Genomic DNA, 21805 nt, shown 5'->3' on the forward strand with positions numbered 1-21805 from the left:
AACTTGACACTGTGTGACACTTTGCTTCCATGACCCGTTGCTTCTCCTGGTTTTCTTGCTATTTCACCAGATACTCATTCTTTTTATTTATTTATTTATTTATTTATTTATTTATTTATTTATTTATTTATTTATTTATTTGAGAGAGAGAATGAGATAGAGAGAGCATGAGAGGGGGAGGGTCAGAGGGAGAAGCAGACCCCCTGCCGAGCAGGGAGCCCGATGCGGGACTCGATCCCGGGACTCCAGGATCATGACCTGAGCCGAAGGCAGTCGCTTAACCGACTGAGCCACCCAGGCGTCCCTAAACAATTACATTTTTTTTAAAGATTTATTTATTTATTTATTTTTAATTTATTTTTTTTTTTAAGATTTTATTTATTTATTTGAGAGAGAGAGAATGAGAGAGAGCAAGCACATGAGAGAGGAGAGGGTCAGAGGGAGAAGCAGACCCCCCGCCGAGCAGGGAGCCCGACGCGGGACTCGATCCAGGGACTCCAGGATCATGACCTGAGCCGAAGGCAGTCGCTTAACCAACTGAGCCACCCAGGCACCTGCCAGATACTCATTCTTAATCTCCTTGCAGATTCTTCATTTTTCCTAACATCTGAACTTCGGAGTATCCCAGGACTCAGTCTTTGGTATCTTCTCTGTTTCACTCTCCGTGTGAGACTCAGTTCTAAGGCTTTAAATATCACTTAAACGAGTAACACTGCAATTCGGTTCTTTAGCCTAGGTCTTCTCCTGAATTCTACACTCATATATAACTGCTTTATTTTTTTTTAAAGATTTTATTTATTTATTTGAGAGAGAGAATGAGAGACAAAGAGCACGAGAGGGAAGAGGGTCAGACGGAGAAGCAGACCCCCCGCCGAGCAGGGAGCCCGACGCGGGACTCGATCCCGGGACTCCAGGATCATGACCTGAGCCGAAGGCAGTCGCTTAACCAACTGAGCCACCCAGGCGCCCTATAACTGCTTTATTTTTTAATTAAAAAATCTAATCGAAATATAGTTGTCATACAACATTAAATTAGTTTCAGGTGCACAACATAGTGATTCAACAATTATATACATTACGACATGCTCATCACAGTAAGTGCATGGCAATATTATTGAACATATTCCCTAAGCTGTACTTTGTACTTTCCCTTCCCGTTATAACTGTTTTCTTAATGGCTATACTTGGATGTCTGATAGAATTCTCATTTGTAAATTGCCTAAAACTAAAATTGAGAACTTGCCATCTCAAACCTGTGCCAATGTTCCCCGTTCCTCTTTGTGGCAACTTAATCCCACCAGTTCCTCAAAGGTAAAACCTTGGGAACACTCTTGGTTTTTCAGTTTCTTTTCTTTCTTTCTTCTTTCTTTCTTTCTTTCTTTCTTTCTTTCTTTCTTTCTTTCTTTCTTTCTTTCTTTCTTTCTTTCTTTCTTTCTTTCTCTTTCTCTTTCTTTCTCTTTTCTTTCTTTCTTTCTTTCTTTCTTTCTTTCTTTCTTTCTTTCTTTCTTTCTTTCTCTTTCTTTCTTTCTTTCTTTCTTTCTTTCTTTTTCTTTCTCTCTCTCTCTTTCTTTCTTTTCTTTCCTTCCTTCCTTCCTTCCTTCCTTCCTTCCTTCCTTCCTTCCTTCCTTCCTTCCTTCTTTCCTTCCTTCCTTCCTTCCTTCCTCCCTTTCTTTTTCAGTTTCAAAACTTACATCCAATCCATCAGGATATCCTTTTGACTCCACTTTCAAAATAATCCATGTTTCCTACTCTACCACTAACACATTCATACAAAGTCATCAATTCTCTAGTCTGAATTAATATAATAATTCCATAATTACTTCCCTGTTTTAAGCTTTTAAGTCTTCTATAGTCTGTTTTCAAAACAATAGCCAGAGCACTCCTTTTAAAAAAGATTTTGAAATAATGATAGATTCACAGGAGCTTACAAAAAATATGTATGAGGAGACCGCACATACCAGTTACAATGGTTACAAATTGCATAACTGCAGTTTATAATATACCATCAAAATCAGAAAATTGATATTGCTATAATCCAGAATTTATTCAGATTTCATCAGTTTTACATGAACAGAGTGCTTCTTTTATAACTTAAGTCAGATTCAAAGTTTTTCCCAAATGTCATCTTTTCACGAAGTCTATTCTTGCTATTTAAAATTGCAAACTTTGGGGGTGCCTGGGTAGCTCAGTTGGTTAAGCTACCTGGATGATCCTTAACTGGATCCCAGTTTGAGTACCACTGGGTTAGACACAAAACTGTTTCACTTAGACCAAGATAAAGCTCTTTTGCTAATTTGAAATACTCAATAGCTAAGGGAAACTTTGTCACATTTAACTTTGTACTGAATATTATTATGTTATGTGCACGTTAATGCTAGCTCAGTATTTAAACTAGAAAGTTTTCTCTTTAAGCAGTTGAAGCTACAAACCTTATTTACTACAGGGTTAAAGCAGCCACTGCAAAGATGCTTTTGGTTGAGTGCAGAAAGAGATTTTTAGGCCACAAATATCCTCTGTGATAAGGGGAAAAAACTGTATTGGGAAGCTTAGATTTTTTTTTTTAACTGTACATATTTTTTTTATTAACATATACTGTATTATTTGTTTCAGAGGTATAGGTCTGTGATTCAACAGTCTTACACAATTCACAGCGCTCACCATAGCTCATACCCTCCCCAATGTCTATCACCCAGCCACCCCATCCCTCCCACCCCACCCCCCACTCCAGCAACCCTCAGTTTGTTTCCTGAGATTAAGAGTCTCTTATAGTTTGTCTCCCTCTCTGGTTTCGTCTTGTTTCATTTTTTCCCTTCCTTCCCCTATGATCTTCTGCCTTGTTTCTCAAATTCCTCATATCAGTGAGATCATATGATAATTATCTTTCTCTGATTGACTTATTTTGGGAAGCTTAGATTTTGAAGAAAAGTTTTAAAGTGCTGCGTTGGGAGGACCAAAAGATGACCCTGCCATAGTTCCACGTTGAGATTACAGGCATTGGCGGCCTCTCTCACATTGGCAGACCTGCATTTTTCCTGGAAACCCACCATCCCCACTGAAACAGGGACCCATGGTGCTGTCTATTTTGGCAAATAAAGGACGAGATGATTAATCTACAGGAGGTTATTTGTTATTTATAAAAATGACAAATACACTTTATAGGTTGGATAGTCTTGGTGTTAACGGTGGACTATGATCATCTTTTCACAGGAGCTAAGACTACTGTTTGGATGTTAAAATTATTGGTCTTGATCTAAAGAATATTTACTTCGGAACAAACGAAAAAAGATTTTCTTGTGAGGCATAATGAGAATGTGTTATTTGCAGAACATTTTTAGGATTTTTTTTTTTTAAGATTTTATTTATTTGACAGAGACACAGTGAGAGAGGGAACACAAGCAGGGGGAGTGGGAGAGGGAGAAGCAGGCTTCCTGCTGAGCAGGGAGCCCGATGCGGGGCTCGATCCCAGGACTCCGGGATCATGACCTGAGCTGAAGGCAGATGCTTAATAACTGAGCCACCCAGATGCCCCCATTTTTAGGATTTTATTTCAAATAGTTTTGTCTTTTCTATGTACTTTCCCTATATAATGCAGCACAAGCAATTTTAATATTTATTCTTTAAGATGACTTTTTAAATAATAACTATGAAATACATATATCATGTAAAAGTTACATGTATTTTAAAGTTTTCAAAAAGAATTGTATATATATTCTAATTCCATTATCAAAAGAAACACAATTCTAAACAAAACAGAATGCTGTGAGGACGCCTGGGTGGCTCAGTTGGTTAAGCGACTGCCTTCGGCTCAGGTCATGATCCTGGAGTCCCAGGATCGAGTCCCTCATTCGGCTCCCTGCTCAGCAGGGAGTCTGCTTCTCCCTCTGACCCTCCCCCATCTCATGCTCTCTCTCTCAAATGAATAAATAAAAAATCTTTAAAAAATAAATGAAGTAAAATGCTATAAAACACTTTAAAATATCCATATGACCTTTTTGTTTTACTTTTTCTTATATTTCATATATATATACATATATATATATACAAGATACTTTTCATCTCTTAATTTAAATTGGTAAAAAAAGAAATAGAATGTTTCCATGTACTAGAAAAATAGGTAATACAATTCCCTGAGCTAAATTAACAGAAATCATGGACTCCAAAGTAGATGCCGTGGCTCTAATGGAAACTTCCATTTGTTTTTGTTTTTTACAAAGTAAAGAAAACAAATTTGGGCCATATACAAAAGCTTGGATCACTACTTGTGTGGTTTTAAATAAGTAATGATTGCTTTAATGTTGATTTCTTCATGTGTTTAATGGAAGAGTTTGAAAAAATCCATATGGTAATTGTGAGTTTAAATGAAATAATAAGGTACAACACTTAAAAAAAATAAAGATACTACACTTTGCAACCGCTAAAAGAATCTAGCTGTGGAAACTTCAATTAAGAGTGTTAATAGTACTCAATGCATAAAACAGGTGTAGATTCTAAGAGTGGTATTGTAGGGAGTTCCATGGAAAGTTAGAAGGAAGTGCTGAGAGGTTTCGTGAACAAGGTGGCAGGTAAACTATGGCATGCATTATGTTTGAACTTCATTTGACATGGAGGAGAGTTCTGGACAAAGAGAGCATCACAAGCAAAGGAGGGGCTCTAAAATCATGGATTACGTGACGATAGATATAGAACTGTAAATAAGGGAGTCATCGAAAATAATTAGGTAGGTTTGGGATCCAATTTTGACACACCTATCATGCCGAAAGGAGGAGTTTGTACTTCAATTTAAAGACAACAGGAAACAGTTGAAGGGGGATGATATGTTTGAAGTCATGTTTAGGGTGGAACGAAGGAACAGGAACTTATTGGGCACCAGATACGTTGCTAGACACAGTACTGCAAGGTCCGTTTCATTATTCCTATTTTACGTATTGGAAAACTGAGCCACAGAGACATTAAAAATACACCCAGGGATATTCAGCCAAAAATTCTGGAGCCAGGACTCAAATCTAAGACTTTCTGGCTTTAAATCTTTCCATTACTCCATGAGACCTTTGTAATTAATATGACAAGTGTGTGCTGAGTTTTTTAGAATAAAGAGACAAAAGTCTGTGAAATCACAAAGGAAGTTCATTCAAGATGTAGCAGACTCCTAGGGAGATGTGAAGTAAGCCAAAAGTGTTTCCTTTTTTTTTTTTGCAACACATTTTTAGGACCCATGAGCTTGATTCTTCTGTTTTCTAAATGTTGCTGAATGTTCTTATGGATTTACTTGTATTTCAGAATCAGTAAAAGGAATTAAATTTTCCTTAATAATCATGTAAAAATTCAAAACATTCCTAACCGTACGTTCCTAAAATGTAGCTAGTTTAACTTTCATGATGTTATACAGTATGTGACTCAGCCAAACATGAGAGGATTCATAGAAAGTGAGCACTTTAGGGGGCCTCTAGAATGACTCATACCCTTGAGCAGGTGTTAGAAAGACAAGCCATCAAGAAGAAATCTATTCTATCAGTCCCTATATGCATTTCTTCTGTCCTTGCATATAAAAAAGGTATTTGCTAAACAAAATGATTCCTCTTTGTTAGGTTCAGTACCCCTTAGTTCTTAGGTGATTCTGTTGGTGATAGAGCTGAGAACCTTAAATAATCCCATATCTCTGTGGCTATTAATATTAAATTACTTTCTGGTAAGACGGCTATGCTAGCCATGGGCAGTAATTGGTATCTGGTGGTCTTCTCCAAGTCTCCTGACCTATTAGCCAAGCCTCGAAGCCTCAGTGCCCCTGGAATCAGTTATTTCATGTCATGACACTCCTTTGCTTTCTAGAAGACCCAATATTTTGTACTAAGCATCTGTCCTGATCCCTTACCTGAGGATTAAACCAGCTGTTTGAACCTGGCTGCCCAGCACTTCAGTTACCATTCTTCTTTGATGCCAGACCTTTGTTTCATTACAGATATGTATTACCTGTGAATTGACCTCCCAGTTCACAGCTGCCTGCCTGGCTTTCTCAGCATTGCTCAGCCCAGAATCTGTCACTGAGCTCTCATACTTGAAGCTCCAATATTCGCTGAAATATGATTGAGATTCTATCTTTCATCAGCTACTATCTGTTCATCCAGGTGTCACTCCTTGGTATCTCTCTTTTACTAGAGGGTAGGTTAGATTCAGTCATGCATCCTATCTCCTCTTCACTACCCCAGTGCTGCTTGGGCAGACATGATCCAGAGTTGACAAAATCAAACAGATAGGAATGTTTTGGTAATAGGTAATAGAAACAAATCCAGAAAAGCAGCTGAATTATAAAATAAGTAAATGACTATTCTCCTTTGAGGGTAGGGAGAACACAACAGCAGGAAATTCACCATCTAGTGCAATTTGGAAATCCGTGCAGATATGTAGATTGTTCACATAAGGGAATTCTGGTTAAAGGTTAGGGGACCCAGGCAGGTATTGGAATCCTTTGGTGTCTCATACCAAAATCGTAACCTATAGAAGATTGGTTGGGTAAGTCAAGTCCTCAGCCTTTGAGAGATTGGGCCCAAGAGAGGTTGTTGGGACAGGAATAGAAGAATAAGATAATGTTCCAATTTCTAAACTAGATTATGAAGTGGGGATTGGGTCATGAATAAACTTTAGATATCAGGATATTAAAAATGGGACTTGAGAATTGAAAAAGGAGTAAGTTGGGTTAATAGTGATCCATCTAAATATGAATTGATGCTTCCTAAATTGTCCCAGACCAAGATCATCATTGAGACACAGAGATTTTGGTCTTCATTTATTAATTTATTCCTTGTGGCGTCCCAACTAAGAATATGCTAATATAAACTGTGGCCAAGAAAGCACTAAAAAATGACATGAATAATTTTAAGGACTGTTGCCTTCTCTGGAACATTTATAAGTGATTACTGAACGTGTTTTTTTACTCCTATGGAATCCTGAAATGAAAAGCCCATCTTTAGGCAGTGTCTCTAACATTCTGTGGAAGGCCTAGGTATAAGAAAGAGAATTTTCTTCTTCCCCTTCCATTTTATCATGGGGTTCAGATATGGTTAAAATAAACATAGTCTTTGGGGTATGTTATTCTAGAGTTTGTGCATCTAGATATGTGTATGTCTATATAAGTATCTACAGAAGGTTCTGCATCTATAAACGTGAAGAAGTAAAAGGTGTTCTGCTAAGTTAGAATAAATGCCTTAATCATCGACAAAGAAGGATTCAGGAATAAAAAATCAGCTTCATATCTCTCTTTACTATAGAACCTGGTCTCTAAAGTAGTTTACGTTTCTGCCAAGGTAAATGTCAAAGCAATTACTCTAATTTATTGTAATTTAGGAATAGCTCTGATCATTTGAGTCACAATATTTATTATGATTTTATTATTCCATCTTTGTAATGAATTTGGGTGCTATGCAAAAGTGAAAATCTACGTTTTCTTCCCCAGAGCAGCCTACAATCCAGCAGGAGACAAGGCATAGCAGATTAAGTCTGATCATAGTACGGAAAGTGCTAGCAAAATATATACTGAAAAAGAAATGTACAGGACACGGTACAGGCTTCAGACATGCTGTAGCATGCCACACACCCCAAACAATCTCACCAGCAAGAAGATAAATGACCAAATGAAAAACTAGCCAAGGGCTTGAATAGACATCTCTTCAAAGAAGATACACAAATGGCCAATAGCATTTGAAAGATGTTCAATATCATTAGTCATTAACAAATACCTAATGAAATACAAATAGAAAGCATTTCATGTCCACTAAGATGGCCATAATAAAAGAAAAACTAGAAAATAACAAGGGTGGCAAAGATGTAGAGAAATTAGAATTCACATGCATTGCTGGAAGGAATGTGAAATAGCATATAGCCCTGTGAAAATCTGTTTGACAGTTCCTCAAAATGTTAAATGTAGGTTTTCATATGATCTAGCTGCTCTCCACTTAAGTGTTTACCCACGAGCATCAAAACATGTATTTGCACAAAATTATGTATACTTGAATGTTCATAGCAGCATTATTCATAATAACCAAAACATGGAAATAACTCAAATGTACATGAGCTGATGAGTGGATAAACAAAATGTGGTATATCCATAAAATGAAATATTTTTTCACTACAAGAGGGAATGAAGTACTAATACATGCTATAACACCTATGGGCCTTGAAGTGAAAGAAGCCAAACAAAGACAACAAATTATATGATTCCAGTTATATGGAATGCCCAGAATATGGGAGTTCTTTTTGGGGTGATGGAAATACTCTGGAATTATATAGTGGTGATATTTGGACAGCAATGTGCATATACTAAAAAAACCCACTGAATCGTTTACTTTAAAATGGTTAAATTAATGAATCTATGTTATGTGAATTTTAATGCAATAAAAACAGTCACACCTAAAGAAACCTCTGCAGAATTTGCTACATAAACAAAACTGTACACTCCAAATGAAAGTATAATTTATAAAATATAGGTATGATGCGTTGGAGGGGCATCTACGAGTTAATTTCCTAACTGATTTGTAAATTAGTATTTTTGGAGCTGGGAAATATTTTATGGTGGCACAAATATCATGAATCTTGGGGAAAGGCAGGGAAGATTATATTCATATGCTAGGAAATAATATCCATGCCCTGTTGCCTAATGGAAAACTAAGAATCTTCTGCTTATTTCCCAATTTCAGTCTTGTTTTATCACTGTTATTCAAACTTGATTGAATATTTAGATGACTTATCAATATTTATTAGTTATTTTTCTCTAACTTAAATATGTTGTAAGTCTGACATTGCTTAATCAAATTATATTTCGATAACTATGAGAGTATTGTTTTAGTAGATTGAATGCATATATTTGTATTCTATTTACATATATTTTTCTAATAATATTTATGTTCTTTCATGACATTATTTCCCATATTAACTAAGGATTCTTTTGTCACAGTCTTGATATGATAAATGTCCTAAAAATATTTCAAAATTGAAAGAGCAATTTAAAAATCTTTTGGTAACATATCTAAACTTTTTTTTTTTTTTTTTGGATTTGGAGACTTAAGGGGCTTTATTAAGCACTTCATGAATTGGGCAGCATCCCATATAGCAAGTAGAGATGCTTCCTAAACCTTGTTTCTTTTTTTTCCCCCCTAAACTTTGTTTCTTAGTTGAATTAAGATAAACTTTAGTTTTTTGTGTATATTTAGAAAATTCTAAAAATATCTGCAAAACACTAAAATCTGTACCTTGCCTCTCACTGGATTCACCATTGAGGCTTAGCTATACATTTTACTGTTCTTATTTGTCCAAAGGGTTATTATTAGTTAATGGAGTAAAATATGAAAAATGCACTGCATTAGTTGTAAAGTTCAACAAGGGATGCCTATGTTTTCTTTTTAAACAAAGGTTAGTTCATTCATTTAGATATTATGTTATCAAAACAAAGGGAGAAGATACTACCTATTTATATATTTGTTCTTAATTCATATAATACATAGGTAATGGCCTTGCCTAATGGTATTTCCTAATACATAGGCAATACACTTGGACAAAACATACTTTTTTCTTTTCCTTTCTTTTTTTGTGTGATTGCTTTTTTCAACCAAATAGCCTTTCAAAAATGATAAAGAACATTTTACATGTGCATTTTAAAATTTAATATCTTTGATGATTATATTTTAATAGGTCTTTGTTTCCAAATTGGGTTATTTTACCACAGTAGACACATATAAACAGTTTGTGTGTTCTCTATTTCTTTATAGATTCTACAAAGAAATTAAAGGATGTTCTTGAAGAATTCCATGGTAACGGTGTGCTTGCAAAGTATAATCCTGAAGGGGTAAAACTTTTTTTTTCCTTATATCGGTTTCATATATACACTTGGAGGAGGGATTTCTTAATGAAAAGTCCTTGGAAATACATGTACCATAAACAAAATGAAATTCATAGTGAAATGCTATTCTGGAAAACACAAAATAGTGTACTACCTTTTTCATTCAAAAACCATTTGCTAATGAAAATAATATTTCTCTATTGTGTGCTTGAAAGAGTATAGGTCATCTGTAATATAAACTTCGGTTCTTTTCCTAGACGTTAAATATATTGTAATTCTGAGATTGCTTGGTCAGCTATGATCAGGAAACAGGACTGATGGAAGGGAAGACCAAGTTGTCTGCTGCTCACTCTGTGACCTACAAATTTTAACCCCAAATGAACACTGGTGGGGGGGCAGGAGGGTTACTCCTTTCAGAGAATTATTCCCCTGACTACAGAAAGATTCTGTGATGGATATAACTGGTCTGTAATTTTAAAAAGCCAGCTTGGATAAAAAATGAGGAACTTCTTCCCCCTGTCTTGTTTTAACCTACTACCAGTAAGCCAACAAGTCCCTGAAATTCCTTCCTTATAAAAACTTATTGTCTTGATGGCTTTTGAACCCTTGGCTTGAATGAGTGTCCATCCTTTCCTAATTATTTGTTAAATAACCTTCCGTTTAATGTTAGCTGAGAGATGTTATGTTTTAAATGTTTGAGCATCTTAGCTGTGAGTTCTTTTGCAGTTTCACCAAGTGATGGTTCCGTTGTATGGAAATTAAAACAAATGACCCTTTGCAAAAGAAACATTCCCTTGGATGGATTATCTAGTCAGCTAGAGAGATTTGTTTGCTGATTAAAATGTGATTTGTTTTTTTTTATCGTTGTCATTCTGATTTTGATTGTTTATAAGAGCACAGTTCTTGGTTATCCTTCGATATTATATTTCTTTGGGATTTATAGAATTTACATTTTAGTGAAAACCAAACCTCCAATTCTAACCTTAAAACATTCATATTGTTTTATAATTTCCTTCCAGTATTTCTAATAGCTACTTTTCATGCCGTATTTTCTTATTCTGTCTATATTCTGATATATTACTGTACCTTGTAAAAGTCTTTAACCTAAGATTTATTTTCTTTTTCAAGGAAAGTTAATATTTAGAGCCTACAAATGATGGGGAAAATAAAGCAATTTAAAGCCATTCCCATTTTCCTATATCAGGGACAAAAGCAGATATCCAGCCTACATTTCCCTCATATTTAATTATCCTAGATACCACAGTGTGAGAGAAAAAATTTTGCCAGATAAATTTGTAGAACCGAAAATCTCAAAGACCAGGAAAGCAGAGTGGGAAAGCTAAAGATGACAACTCTGTGGAATTGTTATAAGACCCAAAAATGTCATTAATATTTACATTCCCAACCAATACTTGAAAACGTGCATGTTTTTTAATCTATCTACAGGGATAAAATCAGCTTTTTTTCTCCCTAAGGATAGCTATTGGCTATAAATTCAGTTGGAATGTGATCTTGTTTGCAAAGTAGCCTTTTTGCTTCAATGATTTCTTATTTAAAAGACTCTCAAGACTTGGTCTTACTGATATTATATATTTTATGAGGATTATCAGTCACTGTATATTGGATTTATTGAGGTAATTACTAGATCATTCGTAGACACACATATGATGTCAGCCTTTTCAATAATGTAATAACTCTCCATAAATGCACAGATCTGCTTTTGAAATGCATTATTAAAATAATGAACAGTTGAAAAACAAAAAAAGTTAGATCTCATTATGACCCCAGACTAATTCTAATTTAAGAGTGAAACCACTCTCTAATTTAACACTGATAGGTCTTTTCCTTTTAGGAGGGAAAAAAAACCCCAAAAAACAATGAAAGCTTATATGACTCTTAAACACTAGTCTGTATTTTACAAAAGCCAATAGGAAGTAATTAGGAATATTCAGTGTTGAGAAAGAAATCTTTAATGCCTTGAGGTTTTCTTCAGTACATGACTTCATCCAGTTTATAAAAGGTTACTCTAACAGTATGACAGAATTCATACTGTCCGTTCACATGGGAAATCATCACTCTCTATTGACTGGTCAGGTTAATCCTAAAGTTGTTGGCAGAGATGACTATTTAACTGATGTCATTTTATGCAAGAAAACTTAGAAAAGTGTTTAATCTATACTACTTTTAGGATAAATAATCCTTTGTTTTCTAAAATAAATATTGCATGTATCATCCATATAAAATGTACTTGCAAAGAAACAAAGAAAGAACAGGCCAAATATCTCCTCTTACAAAGTAAAGCTGCTTAATTAAACCGTAGGTGCATTGTATTTCTTATCATTTACTTAAATTACTGCTTTCTAAAAGGTCTCTGTATAAAAACTTAATACAATGAATATGTGACCTGTGGTCTATTTTAAAGGAGAAGAAATATTAAGTGCATTGTACAGATGAGTCATTTATTTTTAATTTGTATCTTTTAAAGATCATTTAAAAATCTTTCTTTGAAAAAAAGAATCAAAAATATAAATCTAAACAATGGCTTTAAAGAGTCACTAAGAATAAAAACTTTCAGAAGCTCTGGAGATTCCCAAACAGATAAGATTATAAAGTTTTTATTTTTTTATTTTTAAAGATTTTTTATTTATTTATTTGACAGAGAGAGAGACACAGTGAGAGAGGGAACACAAGCAGGGGGAGTGGGAGAGGGAGAAGCAGGCTTCCCACAGAGCAGGGAGCCCGATGCGGGGCTCGATCCCAGGACCCTGAGATCATGACCTGAGCTGAAGGCAGACGCTTAACGACTGAGCCACCCAGGCACCCCGATTATAAAGTTTTTAAATGAAGAAAGTCATTGTAGGAAAAGTAAAATGATTTTCCCAAGATTAACCAGCTAGTTTCATGACAAGAGCCATAATTAAAACCTAATTGTCTGGAATCCCAGTTTAAGAATAATGCCCTTTTGTCTTCACTTCGTTGACTGGGCCATGGAATGAAAGGCAAGGTGTGGGAGATGAGAGCAAGGGGAAGAGAAAGGTATTTCACGTACATTGAATGGCATTTCTTATGTAATGAGTATGACATATTCCAGTGCATGTAATTACTAACTCATGCCCAACAAGGTAAGAGATTCTTACTCGTCTGCAGCTAATCTTATATGAATGATATAATATTAAGAGTATGATTATAGCTAGTTTGTAGTAGCCATCCAATCTTGGTGAAGATGGTTCACATTAAAATATAGTCAGGAAATCTCAGATATAAATGATTCATGAAATTAATTAAATTTGATCATATGAGAAAGAACCAGTTTGGCATTGCATTTTATATATGTAAAATATGTATAGCATATTACAGTATAAGTAAATATATATATTAATGTAATAATGTTAATTATTTAATATTAGTTAATAATATTAATTTAGAAATATATTAATATAATATAATAATCTATATATATATTTCCCCCGCCCGATTTCAAATTCAATTCTAAATTGTTCCATTGATGTTTAAAGACATGGAAAGAAATTAAGTAGTGGTGTGAGTATGGGAAGATCTTTATCTTCAAAGGCATAGTAATGGGCCATGCATGTTATTCTCAAAGATGGAGCATTAGGAGTGGGAAATAAACATTAATAATCTAATATAGATTCGTATATACTGTTGTGTTTTCATAGTCTTCTCTGGAAGGTCTTAATCATCTTATATGTGTTATTCATTATATTTATCTCCTATCTATCAGAACTGTGTGCTTATTACACTCCCAGATTGATCTAGTAAATCATTCTCAAATTGTAGCTTGTATCAGAATTACCTGGGGGTCTCCTTAAAACACAGATTGCTGCCTGCTCTTCTGCCCTGTCCTTAGTTTCCGTATTTCTAGGGTAAAAGGCTCAAAAATGTATATTTCTATCAGTTTTGCAGTTGATGATAATGATACTGTTTCAGGACCACATTCTGAGATCCATGGGTCTAGGGTATGTTTTAAAATCAATCTGTAAAATCGACCTTTTAGTTATCAGTAGTATGAGATAATGAGTATAATTATCTTACACTAACACCTGTCTTCTTTCTTTCCTGGCATGCACAGAAACAAGACATCCTTAACCAAGTAAGACCTTTTCTTTTCTATTAAATCCGTCTTTGCTTTCTTTATTCTGCTGTGAGCTATGAATTTCTCATCCATATCACTGACCTGTACTTCTGTACCATTAAGATTCGTATAATATGCAAGGCTATCTGTAATATTTGTTCAAATCAAAGTCTCAAATGGAGAAGTTAATACCTTAATGTAATCGAAGAGGGTCTAGAGGGTGGGCTATAGTTTTGTAGACCCTTGAATTTAATTTTCTTTTTTTTTTTTAAAGATTTTATTTATTTATTTGAGAGAGAGAATGAGAGAGATCACATGAGAGGGGGGAGGGTCAGAGGGAGAAGCAGGCTCCCCGCCGAGCAGGGAGCTCGATGCGGGACTCGATCCAGGGACTCCAGGATCATGACCTGAGCCGAAGGCAGTCGCTCAACAGACTAAGCTACCCAGGTGTCCCTAGAGGCGGATTTTTATTTATTTTTTAAAGATTTTATTTATTTATTTGCGAGAGAGAATGAGAGACAGCACGAGAGGGAGGAGGGTCAGAGGGAGAAGCAGACTCCCTGCCGAGCAGGGAGCCTGACGCGGGACTCGATCCCGGGACTCTAGGATCATGACCTGAGCTGAAGGCAGTGGCTCAACCAACTGAGCCACCCAGGCGTCCCTAAACAATTACATTTTTTTTTTAAGATTTATTTATTTATTTATTTATTTATTTATTTTTTTTTAAGATTATTTATTTATTTACTTGAGAGAGAGAATGAGAGAGAGAGAGCACATGAGAGGGGGGAGGGTCAGAGGGAGAAGCAGGCTCCCCACCGAGCAGGGAGCCCGATGCGGGACTTGATCCTGGGACCCCAGTATCATGACCTGAGCCGAAGGCAGTCGCCCAACCAACTGAGCCACCCAGGCGCCCATGAGTCTCTTTTTCAATGACAGCCTAGCTGGATACAGTATTATTGGCTGCATGTTTTTTAAGATTTATTTATTTATCTGAGAGAGTTAGAATGAGAGACAGAGAGAGTATATGAGAGGGGAGAGGGTTAGAGGGAGAAGCAGACTCCCTGCTGAGCAGGGAGCCTGTTGTGGGACTTGATCCCGGGACTCCAGGATCATGACCTGAGCCGAAGGCAGTGGCCCAACCGACTGAGCCACCCAGGCGCCCCGAATTTAATTTTCTAATTTCACCAAAACATGATCAGACTCCAATAAAATAATTCATTTAATGAAAGTCTTAATTTATTAATTTACAATAGGAGGTTTATAATTGCATGTAAATGCAATTGAAAGGGATTTCTTTGTGGGGAGGATTATGCATCTCTAGTGCTATTAGAATCTGTGAGGGAAATAGAACTGAAAAGCCATTGATCTTTGCCTTTATGGGAAAAAGAATAACCCATCTGTTGCTTCAGTCACTCTCAGCTCAGTTTCTAAAGCAAGTTTAGAAACTTCAGCCCAGTTTCTAAAGCAAGTTTTGGGTCCATAGTTCAGCAGGGTGTATAGAATTACAACACATTTTGGGGATCTCTGAATGGATTTTTCTATCATACTAGGAATATGTCTTATCAAAATGCATGAGAGACTTAAAACCATAATATTGTCTCCCCAGGACAGTAATGGATATGTACTAGCTTTTTACTCACAAGTTCCCCTATGGCTTCAATGACAGCAAACACTGTGATCTCATACCCAACATGTTACAGTACAGTTGGTTACACCAGAATGATCTTGATTGGCTTAGACACAGATCCTACATATTATAGTCTCCTAGGATGAGGCAAGGCTGAAGTGGCAACCCATTGACTGTTAGGACTTTTACCAGTCTCTTTCAGAGGATGACACTTCCTTGATCTTACCCCAACCTCTGTGGAAACCTACCAAATCCCCCAAAGACAGACTACGTGGGCTTTATGGTTTTAGGAGGCAACTCTTCAGAGTAAATGGCTGCTTCTATGCAGCAGGATTTAGCTATTAAAAGATATTTATTGAACACCTTGGTCAACAAACACTCCTTTCTGCACAACCTGCATCCCTACTAGAGGCTGTCTGAAAACTGGTGTCAAAATTAGCCCTGCCTTTTCTCGGGGTCAGCAGAATGAGTTTCTTCCTTTTCCTTGCTCAGTCTCTGTTCCATATGGAGATGTTTAGTAGGCAAGTAATTTCAGCTGCAGAATAGAAGGAACAGGGAAAGCTGAGGTTAGCCAAAATGGGGGTTGGGGGGAGAAGGGCATGTGTATTTATTGCTCTATGGTGTTCTTGGTCTATCAGTGTTCTGTGAGTGTAGGATTTTCTCTTTACATTTCCTGTTAATAGATGATCCTTGGCCCAAGGCTGAGTTACATTTCATAGTTCCCTGGGCTTCCCTTATCTTTGTACTTGGTACTCTGCACTGTAGATTCTGCTAATGTATATAACCTTTACATTTAGACAACTGAGTTGCTTCATTCCCTTAATAAGAAACCTGGGAATTCATAACCTACATTTGGTAGTGTTGCTGCCTAATGTAATATTTTAAGTGTCTTTAACAAGGATATTGACACTGATATAATTATTAGCAATGATATAAACACCATTTTATTGTAAGTTTTAATTGTCCTCCCAGAACCAAATTCAACCTTTCCCATTAAAGAAAGCATCTGGAAGGTATAACAGAGAAAACGTGGTCTTAGGAGTCCAACTGAACTGCGTTCAAATCCCACATCTGCCACATATTAGCAGGACTTGGACAAGTTTGTTCAGCTATCCAGTGAAAAGAATATTGGCCTTATTGAGTTGTTCAAAGGGTTACATTCTAAAGTGTATATGAAATAATTATCTCTGTGCCTGATGTATATGTGTTCCATTGATGTTTATTTATTTATTTATTTATTTATTTTTTAAAGATTTTATTTATTTATTTGACAGTGAGATAGTGAGAGCAGGAACACAAGCAGGGGGAGTGGGAGAGGGAGAAGCAGGCTCCCCGCCGAGCAGGGAGCCCGATGTGGGACTCGATCCCAGAACCCTGGGATCATGACCTGAGCCGAAGGCAGACACTTAACGACTGAGCCACCCAGGCGCCCTCCATTGATGTTTAAAGGCAGTGGCTGTTGGTCACACTTTAGTGATTTCATACAAAAGTTCTCGAATATACATGAAAAGTAAAAGTGGGAATATCTGAGATACACCACCAACCAATCCTGTCACCTTTATTTTCCAAGCCTCACTTTTCTCAACTATAAAGTGAGAAAATAGAACTCTGATGTCTTTCCAACTCTAAAGTGATTTCCTTCTACCATGAAGTATGGAGGACATGAGATGTGATTTGTTTCCCCTGCCAAGCCTGGCCACAAGCCAGAATGCTGTCCTGGGACTAGAGTTATTGTGTCCATTGTATCTGTTCCTCCTCCCACAACTGCTTAAGTGCTAAGGCAGTTAGTTAGCAAGGAATGGAAGTAACATAGTACCCAGTATTTCTGCTTCTCTTCCCTCTGACTCCCAACACACATTCAGTCCTTGTCCTCTTCTAACAAACCTACAACCAGAGCAGTTTTGAAGACAGACCACCAAACTGAATAATAAAACGTCTTCTCTAATTCTGTATTAATGACCTCATATTGACTATGTACTAATTATTGTTGAAACATATAGTAACCTTCTTTTCAATATGTGATCTCAGTTAGAATGGAACCATGTAAAAACAGTCTGAGAAGATATTTACTTATGAGCTTAATTAGCTACATCTTATCATAATTAAACACATCAATTTGAATAGCTTCTTACAGGTTTCCTGTAATCACACTGAGGATCCAATCTTGATATTGCCAAAAAATATACTATCTTGTATCTATGACAACATGTAGAATTTGAGAATGGGCCATCTGCAGTATTATATCCTAAATTGAAAACTTAGTGATTTGACTGTTCCAAGTGACTAGGTGATATCTGTCACAGTTAATGCAGTTCTCCCCTAACCTTCTATGATAAACACACAGAAATGTATTTCCTGCTACTCTAGTCTGCCCTCACTCCTGCTCTGCTCTCCTGCCCCTCCTCACTGGCTTTTATAGAAATGCCTCTAAAACAGGAGCGTTTTTATACCTCAGGACATTTGCACTACCTGTTTCGACTATCTGAGATGTCCAAATATGTGCAAAGCTATCTCCCTCATTTCCTTTAAATCTGTATTCAAAGCACAGATTCTCATTTCCTGATCATCAGATTTAAAACTACAGGCACCCTTGGGGCGCCTGGGTGGCTCAGATGGTTAAGCGTCTGCCTTCGGCTCAGGTCATGATCTCAGGGTCCTGGGATCGAGTCCCGCATCGGGCTCCCTGCTCGGTGCAGAGCCTGCTTCTCTCTCTCCCTCTGCCGCTCCCTCTGCTTGTGCTCTTCTGTCTATCTCTCTGTCAAATAAATAAATAAAATCTTTAAAAAATAAATAAATAAATAAAACTACAGGCATCCCCCCCAAAATATATAAACATTTTCCTTCTTTTTTTTGCCCCTACAACACTTAATACTGTCAAACATTGTACATTTAGCCTATTTATTTTTCTATTTACTTACTCCCTTTGTTAGAAGATAAGCCTCTGGTGGAAGGATTTTCATATGTGCCAGTAGCTTCTCAGGCAGGACAGAGTCTAGTACAAAGTGGATACACCACAAACATTTGCGGAACATGAGAAAATCTCCATCCCGAAACCACCAGAATAAATTAATGATAGAGTGATGACATTTATTTTCATTCACTAGTGTTATTTCTTTAGTATTGACAGGGATTTAAGAACAAAGGATCCAGATGGTCAGATATAATAATGAAAGGCATATAGACATGTGTTTTGAATTTGTGCCAATTTGGCAGCAACATCTGAGCAGCTCCCTCAGTCTGAATTCTTTGCAGATTCTCTATGTTATCTCCCTAAGTAGTCTGTGGCTGCTCCTTAAGAAAAAAAAAAAAAATGAAAAAGCAGTTCTCAAAATTTTTAAATATTGCGTGGTGTGTATGTCTCTGAACTTATAGCCAGTTTGATTTTTGAACACTCATTCACTTAAGTCTAACCCAGCGTTTTTCATTAGTTTTTCCGTTGATGTGCATATATAAGTGATCACATTCTATTTAAAGGTCACAATGTTCAAAAACCAATTCTAATGCTGCTCCATGACAGCAGTAGAAAACAAGATACTTAAATTTGGCGATATTCTACTGAATCATGAAATAAGGAAAACGTATAGGTGGAGGACAGTATCCACTTACAAAAATGTCTGATATGCTGGACAACATAGAATTTTAAAAGAGATTTGAAAACCTTTTACCAAACAAGAAAAGAAGGAGATGGGTTAGCCAGAAAAGGTGTTGAAGAATAATTCCTCTATGAATTGGAAACTCTGAAATAGCTAATTTTTGGCTTTAAAGAAGTGTGAGTTTCACAACTTTGTAAGCTGTGTGTAATGACCAAAATGTAAGGGAGGGGAATTTTGCTCCCACCAACACTGTGAAGAAGTTTGAAAGAGAAGTTCACATTGTCAGTAAAACTTAATAGGATGATATCTTCTCATAGAAAACTTCAGTCTTATTTTGATAATAGACTTTTATTTTTTAAAGTAAAATATCTGTTTATAAATGCTCATGTTCTAAAAGCAGTGATTAGTCAATGTTGCCTGATACAGAACAATAGTCGCAAAATGTCTAAAACACTAAAACTGCAGGCTTGATTCAGGAAGATGCAGTGAATTTTCTGGTTTTCTGGACTAATAAAGAGGAAGGCAAATTAAGATAATAAAAAATCCATTAAACCTCAAACCAGGACTTCCTTTTATTATTTTATTATTTCATTTATTTTACATGTTGTGTGCCCAAGGGCATGTTAAGTGCTTTGTATTGATTTATTATTACATTTAGATGACAATCCTGAATGGTTGATCTTATATATCATTTTATATGGAAAAAAAATTAAGGCTTTGAGCTGTTAGAGAATAAAACTAAGCTGCTTTTTGCTTACTGAGCAAGATAGAGCTGCAGCATTTAATTTTAGAAAGTTTTCCTGAGAAATGAAAAAGAAGGACCAAGGAATAATGCATTCCTTATTAACAGGGATGCTATGCATTTATTTATTTTTTTCTTTTTGGTTGTTTATTTTTCTGGTTTTCATCATTAAATTATAGGTGCTAATTTCAAAGAGGTTCTATTTAGGTTATGTAATGCTCTATAAAGAGCACACACTTGGGATGTGGCAGATTTTTTCTTTAAAAGAACAGACCAATTCCTTGCCCCAAATCACTCAGGTGGCAAGTGGAGATACTGGAATATGACACAAAAGTATTTTATTCTCAAGGCTGTTTTATTTTTGTTTGTTGGTTGGTTGTTATTGTTTTCCTTCGTTATCATTTGAAACTCTTGCCTTGAAATAGGTCTGTTGTAAAATATAATCATATCCCAAAAGACGATCCAGAGAAAAACTGTCAACAATTCTAGTCCTTTGTTCCTATTTTGTTACCAGCTTTCTAAAACAAAAAATCACAATAACCAAAAAGGATGAACCATGGAATGACTTGTTAAATGCATATAAAAACATTTGAGGTAATGTGGTTTTGAGACTTATTCTTCAAAAATTGTTTGAAATTTCTAACAAAGAGGTAGTTATTGTTATTCTTACTTATAGATGGAGAAATTAAGGCACAGAGAGATTAATAAATTGCCCACCTTGACACAGCTAGAAAGTGTTGGATCTGAGTGTAGATTCAGGGAGTCTGACTTCAAAACCATGTTCTTGTCAGCTGTTATGTTGGCAAACACAATGCTGACCACGAAAGGTTTAGGACTAAGAAGCAAGAGTGAATACAAATAACCATGCTTCTAACCACAATGCCTATGAATATGTTTGTTACACAAAGTTTCCATATATGTGTAGTAAAATTAACTCCTGGTGTCCCAGGAGGCTTCACATATTTGAGGATTGTCTATCGGAGTTGGTTACTAATCCTACTGAGTGTGGATTACTTCTCTGGAGATAGGCCATGCCTAAGGAACCTTAATAGTAAGAGTAGGTGTTTCTGCTCAAGAAAACACATTTGGATACTGTGGTCTGGCTTTCGGCCTTATCTGCATCTTTTGAAACCTCATTCATGGTAGCAAATTGCTTTTCAGAAGTACTTCTGCTACCTGAGGCTATTCTTTATATTTTTATATTATTCATGGTTTTTAATTATGTGGTTCACTCCACTAGTAGAATTTATTATATTTTGTGGCGGTGGTGATTTTTGATATATGGAAGAAAATGAAGTCTTTTTACTGCCACCAGTGTAAATGTCTGAAATCTAATTAGCAAGAGTAAACTAACTAAAAATGTTAGAATAAGCGGTAGGCAGAGTTTTGCAACCATAAATAAACAAAGTGAAGTTTTTTTGTTTCTGTTTTTGTTTTGTTTTGGTTTTGGTTTTGGTTTGGTTTTTTATTGGCTTGAGATTCTATTAGGTGCAGAAGCATACATAGTACATATTCTTAATTGGCATATGATCTAATCTACAAAAATGTACTTTCTCTAGTGATATCCCTGTATGTCATATTCCATTTTAGGTTTATTCAAAATAATATTATAATAAAATTGGTCATTCTGTACCATCTTACCCCAATTAATTACATGGAACAAATACTTTTTCTATCCAAAATAGCAGTTTAAGGAATTAATTTTATTGTCATCTGCCAGAAGTTTGATCAAAATTAAGAACATCAGTCTGCCAAATTTCATTTTTGTCCTATATTTAGTTTCATCTCAGTTACACTGAACTGGGTAGAAAAAAAAAAATGCCCTACAAGCGCTTCCTTTGAGGCCCATTGACCTTGCACTCTCTTGATCTGGACAGGTATGGCTTTATTCCAGCTTCTTCTCTGTAAGTCTCCTTGTCCTTTC

General features: G+C 36.0%; 1 protein-coding gene across 3 annotated transcripts in view; it reads left to right on the top strand.

The window, feature by feature from the left end:
* The window catches only part of DGKB (diacylglycerol kinase beta), a 725959-nt gene that overhangs the window by 137019 nt on the left and 567135 nt on the right, over positions 1–21805 (top strand). For 2 of the 3 annotated variants that reach the window (XM_064575197.1, XM_064575198.1), the window contains exon 3: positions 9756–9832. In XM_064575197.1, the coding sequence (XP_064431267.1) occupies positions 9756–9832 (77 nt within the window). Of the gene's footprint in view, positions 1–9755; positions 9833–13916; positions 13938–21805 lie in introns of all 3 variants that reach the window. The other variant, XM_054505270.2, reaches the window with a different exon arrangement.

This window comes from Mirounga angustirostris, unplaced genomic scaffold (genome assembly GCF_029215605.1).
Source record: "Mirounga angustirostris isolate CCGP_5_RB_7025 unplaced genomic scaffold, mMirAng1.0.hap1 SCAF_12, whole genome shotgun sequence".
Taxonomy (NCBI): domain Eukaryota; kingdom Metazoa; phylum Chordata; class Mammalia; order Carnivora; family Phocidae; genus Mirounga; species Mirounga angustirostris.